Source organism: Piliocolobus tephrosceles, chromosome 10, assembly GCF_002776525.5.
Source record: "Piliocolobus tephrosceles isolate RC106 chromosome 10, ASM277652v3, whole genome shotgun sequence".
Classification (NCBI taxonomy): domain Eukaryota; kingdom Metazoa; phylum Chordata; class Mammalia; order Primates; family Cercopithecidae; genus Piliocolobus; species Piliocolobus tephrosceles.
In genome coordinates this window covers 101,386,310-101,394,765 of record NC_045443.1, presented here as the reverse complement: position 1 = coordinate 101,394,765, position 8,456 = coordinate 101,386,310, and the positions used below count along the sequence as shown (strand labels likewise).

General features: G+C 48.2%; 1 protein-coding gene across 1 annotated transcript in view; it reads right to left on the bottom strand.

Moving 5' to 3' along the window:
* Positions 1–1,725: 1,725 nt before the first annotated feature.
* The window catches only part of STAB2 (stabilin 2), a 170,094-nt gene continuing 163,363 nt past the window's right edge, over positions 1,726–8,456 (bottom strand). The window contains exons 66-69 of the mRNA XM_023208579.2: positions 7,087–7,197; positions 6,100–6,228; positions 4,907–5,023; positions 1,726–2,166 (exon numbers count right to left, since the gene is read on the bottom strand). Coding sequence (XP_023064347.2) covers positions 2,116–2,166; positions 4,907–5,023; positions 6,100–6,228; positions 7,087–7,197 — 408 coding nt within the window. The 3' untranslated portion in view covers positions 1,726–2,115. The remainder of the gene's footprint in view (positions 2,167–4,906; positions 5,024–6,099; positions 6,229–7,086; positions 7,198–8,456) is intronic.

Here is an 8,456-nt window from a genome sequence, read left to right as displayed (position 1 = left end):
CACCCCCACTTCTTCCCTCCCTCTCCCTCTCCCCTCCCCCTGGCCTAGTTTGTATGAAACTCTGCTTGTGATAACACAGTTTTTTCAAACTTACTTTTTTTGAGATGGAGTCTTGCTCTGTCACCCAGGCTGGAGTGCAGTGGCAGGATCTCGGCTCACTGCAACCTCCGCCTCTTAGGTTCAAGTGATTCTCCTGCCTCAGCTTCCCGAGTAGCTGGAACTACAGGTGTGCACCACCACACCCAGCTAATTTTTGTATTTTTAGTAGAGACAGGGTTCCACCATGTTGGCCAGGCTGGTCTTGAACTCCTTACTTCAGGTGATTCACCTGCCTGGACCTCCCAAAGTGCTGGGATTATAGGCGTGAGCCACTGCGCCTGGCCATTTTCAAACTTTTTAATGGGCTGTAGCATCCCAAGTGTTAATTTTTTTTTTTTGAGACAGAGTCTTGCTCTGTCGCCTAGGCTGGAGTGCAGTGGTACAATCTCAGCTCACTGCAACCTCCGCCTCCCAGGTTCAAGCTATTCTCTTGCCTCAGCCTCCTGAGTAGCTGGAATTACAGGCACATGCTACCACACCCAGCTATTTTTTTTTTTTGTATTTTTAGTAGAGATGGGGTTTCACCATGTTGGTCAGGCTGGTCTTGAACTCCTGACCTCGTGATCCGCCCACCTCAGCCTCCCAAGGTGCTGGGATTACAGGCGTGAGCCACCGTGCCCGGCCTCAAGTGTTAATTTTAACTGTGCCTAACACCTGGCTAATACCAGGCCAAGGTCTCCCTTTGCCTTCTGAAGGAAGGGGTCTCGGTGCAAATCACTCTTGCAGTGTGTCTAGATGGGAGGGGCATCTTCAACCTTCTTTGGCAGGTTAATTATATTTAAAAGACCGCAAAGCCAGCCCACCTATAATTATTTGGAAAAATGATGTATTATTTAGTAATTATGGCTTCTTTAAATTTGAGATTAACAACACACCATAAAATTCAGTTTTAAAGCGTACAATTTTGTGTTTCTTAGTATATTCATAAGGTGGTACGACCATCGCTACTATCAAATTCCTCATCACCCAAAAAAGAAATCTCATACCCATTAGCAGTCACTCCTCATTCCCCCTGGCAGTCAACCTACTTTGTCTCTATCAATTTGCCTATTTTAGACATTTCATATAAATGGAATCATATAATACGTGGTCCTTTGTGACTGGCTTCTTAATGTTTTCAAGGTTCATCTGAACTATCACATGTACCAGTACTTCATTTTTTAGGGCTGAATATTTTATTGTACAGAATACCATAGTTTGTTTATCAGCTGATGGAATTTGAGTCGTTTCCATTTTTCTGGCTTTTATGAATAATGCTGCTATGAAGATGCATATATACAAGTTTTTGTGTGGACATATTTTCATTTCTCTTGGATTTTTGGGTCATGTGGTAACTCTATTTTTTTTTCCAAACTGTTTTCTACAGTGGCTGTTGATTTTGGATTCCCACCAGCAGTGTATGAGGGTTCCATTTTCTCCACATCCTTTCCAATACGTGTTACTGTTTTTTCGATTCTAGCCATCCTCGTGGGTGTGAAGTGGCATCTCACTGTGATTATCATGTCGTCTTAAAGAAGAATTTATAAGATTGATGACGTCTGATTGAAAAGGCCCACAGGAAGTAGATTTTGCCTTCAGAGTTCAACTCCCCCCGTGGCACAGTCCCCAAACACTAGATTTGTTGTGTTGACTTTGTTTCTGTTCCATAAACCTTTATTGTGCACAGTTCCTGTGTCAGGCACTGGGCTAGGGGCTGGGATACAAAGATGGAGGCTTACAATCTCACAGGGAAGATCAGTTACCCATAGTGTGGGGCAGAATGGAGCGGGTGCCAGCTGAAGCGTACAAAGGAAGAAGAGCCAAAGGGTCAGAGGAGGAAGCTGCACTGGGTGGGCACAGTAACATATCCCTCGCCCACAGAAACCCACAGAAACAACCCCCAGATCAGCCAGAGAGAATGAGGTATGGCTTCTGAGTGCTTAAAGGACTTTATGTTCCCAAAAGGCAACTGTGCTGAGAATTCAGTTGATGGCCCAGATGGCAGTGGGTGATGGCTGGCGTCTCCCGTCCAGGCCCTCAGAGTGTCCCCAAGGGGTCGTTGCCCTCAAGCTGCCGTTCGTCAGAGTCCTGGAAAAGAGAGGGTTGTAAGGGGGCAGGGCATTCTGCGTGTGGAGTTCTAGGTTGAACCTTCCTGGTGGCCACTGGCCTGAGGCATGACTCTCCCTGAGCGCTGTGTGCTGGGCCTGTTCATTCATGCTGCTGCCTTGTGTGTGTTGGGAGGCGGGATGGGCTGGGGGTAGGGCCACCTGTTCTGGGAACCCATTTAGTCTCTCCTGCTTGAAGCTGGGTGGCCCAGGACAAATCATTCCAACTCGGCTGCAGTTTCTTCATCTACAAAGGGTCATAATATACCTCACAGGGAGGTAGGAGGATTAAATTAGAGCCTACATCTAACAAGTTATAAGCACCTCACAAAAGGTAGCTAATATTATAAAAACTCCTTTCAGTTTGCACATTCATCTTGAACCAGTGGTGGCTCTTGAGTGCCTGAGAGAGTGTAATAGAAACCCCGCCCGGCTGGGCACGGTGGCTTGCGCCTGTAATCCCAGCACTTCGGGAGGCTGAGGTGGGAGGATCACCTGAGGCTTGCAGTGAGCCCTGATGGTGCCACTGCACTCCAGCCTGCATGACACACCAGGACCCTGTCTAAAAAAGGCCACACTCTAGAGGCGGCCACGCCAAGCCTTCTGCTGACTTTAGCTCTGACTGGCACCCAGGCTTTGTTAATGAGCATACTAGATGCTAGAAATGGCTTTTCATGGGTGAAACTAGTGGTGGTAAATGTGTCTGGAGTCACTAAAAATAGTGTAAAAGGCATGAGAATGTAGCACACCACTTTGCAAGCTGGTACCTCATGCTTAGGATTCCAGAATGTGTTTACCATGTAGTCTGAATAGCAGGTTTAGCTGAAACCTGCATTTAGGCTACTTTCTCACCTGCCTCCGGTGAGTCTTTCATGCACGGTGCTGATAGAGCCCTCAGAAGAGGACAGACAATGGGGAAGGCATGGGGTACATTGGAGAGAATGTATGCATTTGTTTCTCTCTGCTTTTTAAATGAAGGTGATTTCAGCATCACAATACTTAGTTAACAAATGTAATTTAGCTGAACTTACCACCCCCCACCCCCCCACCTTTTTTTTTTTTTTGGAGACAGAGTCTTGCTCTGTCACCCAGGCTGGAGTGCAGTGGTGTGATCTCGGCTCACTGCAGTCTCCGCCTCCCTGGTTCAAGGGATTCTGTTGCCTCAGCTTCCCGAGTAGCTGGGATTACAGGCGCCCGCCACCACTCCTGGTTAATTTTTGTATTTTTAATAAAGATGGGATTTCATCATGTTGGCCAGGCTGGTCTTAAACTCCTGACCTCAGGTTATTCACCTGCCTTGGCCTCTGAAAGTGCGGGATTACACACATGAGCAACTACACCTGGCGTGAATTTACCCTTGAAATGTGAACCAGAAGCCTTTACATGGGTTCGATTGAAAAATAACCAGATTGCAAATCATATTTTTTAAATCTATTGCATATATATTACATCTGTTACTGCAGGCATGAAGAACCACAAGATATTTACCTTTGGTTTACTTTGGAAAAATAATATCTGTTGCACTATACAAACTTCAACATGGTAGAAGAAAACACTTCTCTCCTTCTATAAAAAGAAAAATTAAGTTCTATTCCTATCTTTGTTTTTAATCCAGAACTGCTATTAAACTACAGGCAGGATGTCCTTCCACATGTGTTATGAATGCGGTACCCTGTCAAGGGGTGCCCCTGGATTGATGTCAGTGGAGGCCCCAGCTAAGCTCAAGCATCACTGACTCTAGAGATAAATGGTCCCCTTCTGGAAGACCAGAGCAGAACACCCACCCATGTACATTATAAGGCCTCATCAAAGAAAAGTACCTCTGACAACAAGCAGTAAAATCTTGAACAACAATGTCAGTGTAAGTTTAAAGGACTTCTAGGCCGGGTGTAGTGGCTCACGCCTGTAATCCCAGCGCTTATGGGAGGCCAAGGTGGGTGGATCACCTGAGGTTGGGAGTTTGAGACCAGCCTGACCAACACCGAGAAACCCTGTCTCTACTAAAAAATACAAAAAAACTAGCCGGGCGAGGTGGCGGGCGCCTGTAGTCCCAGCTACTCGGGAGGCTGAGGCAGGAGAATGGTGTAAACCCGGGAGGCGGAGCTTGCAGTGAGCTGAGATCCGGTCATTGCACTCCAGCCTGGGCAACAGAGCAAGACTCCTTAAAAAAAAAAAAAAAATTAGCCAGGCGTGGTGGTGGGCACCTGTAATCCCAGCTACTTGGAGGCTGAAGCAACAGAATCACTTGAACCCGGGAGGCGGAGGTTGTGGTGAGCCAAGATCACGCCACTGCACTCCAGCCTGGTAACAGAGTGAGACTCCATCTCAAAGAAAAAAAAAAGGACATCTAAAGGAAAAATCCTGTTTCCTTATATCATGTTTTACACCTGCTACTTCATAAATGGTTGCAGCAGAATTCAGCCCAAGACTTTTTTTCACCGTGACATCTCACCTGGTCATGAGATTGGGCTTGGATAACAACCTCTTGTTCTCCCCTGTCTCTGTCTGTTCAAGGATTCTGCTGTCTACCCAAGAGAACCCAGGAACGCTGAACAACCACACTGGCTTCCGTCAGCTTGCAAAACTGGCTTTTAGGCTTGTTACCTGACATACATTCTAGAAATGAACCTTCTTTGGTACAAACTCTCCACTAAACTTTCCTAAGAGATGTCATTCCCCTGTACCCCAAGGGAACCTATTCCTAGATAAGAATGCAAACTCACCGTGAAGGGGTCGTAGGAAGGCTCTGGGGGAGCTGAGGTGGTGCTCTCATACAAGGGGTTGGAGATATTCTCAGGCTGCTGCTTGCCAACAGCTGCAACATTAATGTCCTCTTCCGACTGTTTGGAAAGACAAGCGTGAAAGCCAGGAGTGTCTCATCCAAGTTGGCAGGTAAAGCAAGCTACCCTTTGCCTCTGGGAGCTTTTCCTTAACAGTCCTTTGTTGAGAGATGATTCACATATAATAAAATGCACCAACCTTTAGGTTCAGCTCGGTGACATCTTACCGATGTCTACCCAGTTGTGATCACCACCAAATCAGCACACAGGGCATTTCCGTACCCTAGGATGTGTTCACATGCTCATAGCCTGCCGGTACTGCCACCCAGGGTAACCGCTGTTCTGACTCCCATCAACCTGGAGTGGTGGTGTCTGTCCTTCAACTTAATATAAATGCAGTCATACAGCCTGTACAGTTTTGCTCAAGATGGGGTTGAGATTTGCCCCTGGAGCTTATAAATACGCAAGCTGTCTGCCAGAAGGCAGCAAACTGCTGCTTGGGGGTTCTGCACCACAGCCTTTACCAGGAGTGTTTTGAGGAGGTGGCAGCGGGAGAGGGTGGGCCAGAGAGGAGGACAAAGTCCAAAAAGAAGGATGCTTAACTGCTGTGCTGCTGCCCAGGCTGTATTCCTACACGGCCAGCCAAGAGCTGGCTGCTGATTGGGATGTGGACTCAACTGTTCAAACAGAAATGAGTTTCACGGGCTGCAGCATAAAGCCTCTGGCTGTGTAGGGTCCCTGGCCCTGTCCCCAGTCCTCAGAGCGAGTCTTGAAGCCCAGGCTAGGTCATGGGGTGTGCTTGTGCAGTGAGTCCTCCAAGGTGAACGAGACTCCTAGGTCCTAGTGAATGGGCCTCCAGGCCAAACCCCTGGCACAGAGGCTCGGGGTGTGTTCTCTCCTTGCCAGGCCCTGTCTCAACCAGAAGGAGGGGCTTGGAACCACCACTGCTGTTCCTCCTAAGGGCAGGGACCCCACCCAAGCAGCAGTAAGCGTGAAGTGGGTGGCCGCTCCTACTACTGTGTGACACTGCTTCTGGGTGAGGACTCTGGCGAGACTACTCGGCTGAAGCAGCCCAGGTTCAGGGACTGGGATTTTGGAGAGGACCCCATCATCATGTTCCCATTTTTCTCTCTCACCTCAAAATGCTGGAAGCCGATTGTTCTCCGGTTTAGCCGAAAGAAAGAATATGAAGCCAAGGCAACAGCTCCAATGACCAAGATGATGGCAAAGAAGATCCCTGCTCCCAAGCCAGTGTGGGTCAAGGTCTGAACACAGAAAGAAAGAAAAGGGGCTCATTCTTAAAACTTCTGACTCCCCAAAGGGGAACCCTTGGTGGCCCGAGGCATTCTGGAGCCAGTGGGGATAAAAATATTGATATGTTAACATGTATCTGGCCCTTACTACTGCCAGGGTCTAATACCCTTTCCGTGAAATAAGCCATTGAAGTGTGATAATAACCCAAAGAGATAGGGACAGTTGTTATAGTTCTTAGTTTTATGTGGGAGAACTGAGGCACAGAGAGGTGAAGCACTTGCCCAATATCACACAGCCAGTCAGTGGTAGAAGTGGGCTTTGAACCCAGTCTGGCTTTGGAGCTCCTGTGCTTAACCACTGTGCTATGGAACTCTCCCCTCCCCTCATACTTTTGGGGGAAAAAATGCTAACCACCATCACCAACTTTTATTTAGCGTGTACTATGTGTCAGGGGCTGTTCTAAGTGTTTTCTATTTTTAACTTAGTCTTCCCCAAAACCCAGGAGGGAGCCATTATGAGCCCCATTTTGCAGATGGGAAAATTGGGACTCAGAGATACTACGAAGTGGCAGGGCCAAACCAGAGCTTAGCATTTCTCACTCCCCTTCCAGCGTTTCCTTTGTTGGCCCATCCTCTCCCTTTCATTCAACAGATGTTAATGGTGACTGGTGCTGTGTTGCGAATAATTGGGAGTGGGGATGGCAGGAAGCAGGGTTGGGCAGTCCTGAAGCCAGCTGCCTTGGAGGTTGGAGGCTCCCCCAGTCTCTGGAGGAGGAGGGCAGAGGACAGGGCTTCTGGTAATGGTTTGCCTGTTGGTGAGTGGGCACCGGGGCTCCTCCTGGCCCGTTACCAGGGACCCTAGATACTCACCATTGGGGCAGGGGGTGCTTTTAAAGGCCTGGAAATGATATGAATGATCCCATTGGAGGCAAAGATATCCCACTGCAGAATGGCTCTTCCATCAACAAACCTGGTCTCCGTCTAGGGAAATGAGAAGAGAATTGATGGCTTTTACTCTTTGAGAGGGCATCCCTCCATCGAGGGACGTTGTTTAAATAAAATGTGTATGCTTCTCTCCAGCTTATTGTATGTCTATTTAATTCTCAGGCCTTGCCACAGACCCTAAGAGGGTAGAGTAAGTTTTTCCTCCCTTGTATCACAAGGTCCCTGAGCCCAGGTTTCGGGTTTGTGTCCACTGATAAGCAGCCTAGGACTTCTCCTCACCCTCTGGACAGCCCATAACACATTAGTTGTCCTGTGCCGACAAGCTGATCTGAGGGGTGCAGAGAACCTTACGGATCATTTGTCCAACCCACTTGTCTGATAGATGAGTGATCAGAAGGAAAATGGCCTGACGCAGATCACCCAGGGAGTGAGTGGCAAACCCCACGCCTGTGGACTCTGCAGGGAGTGAGTGGTAAACCCCACGCCTGTGGACTCAGTCCATGCACTGAACATCACACCACACTGTTAGAAAAGATGTAATTTTAAGGGATGTCCCAGTGTGATTTCCCGGCTTGTATGGGCAGAAGCTGAGGCCCTGTGCCCCCTCCCCTGCTGAATCACAATCTTCATTTTAATAAATCTCCAGCAGATTCAAATGCACATTAAATTTTGAGAGACACTAGTCTAAACTGCTCTTAAATAGAAATCATTTAATGAGATAAACATTTAAAACCAATATTTGTTAATTACTTGCTACCTGTCAGGCACTATTCTCTGCAAGTCTCAGAACTTGAATCTGACATCATGGTTCTCACCACCTCCACCACTACCACCACGGTTTCCTCCATCAGTATCATCACCATCATCCACACTGAAGGATGGATGTCACCCCAAAATAACGCCATTTTGGGCCAGGCCCGGTGGCTCACACCTGCAATCCCAGCACTTTGGAAGACTGAGGCAGGCGTATCACTTGAGGCCAGGAGTTCAAGACCAGCCTGGCCAACATGGCAAAACCCCATCTCTACTAAAAATACAAAAATTAGCTGAGCATGGTGGCGGGAACCTGTAGTCCCAGCTACATGGGAGGCTGAGGCAGGAGGATTGCTTGAGTCTGGGAGGGGGAGGTTGCAGTGAACTGAGATTGTGCCACTGTGCTGCAGCCTGGGTGACAGAGTGAGAGACTGTCTAAAAAACAACAAAAGGCCGGGCGCACTGGCTCAAGCCAGTAATCCCAGCACTTTGGGAGGCCGAGACGGGCGGATCACGAGGTCAGGAGATCGAGACCATCCTGG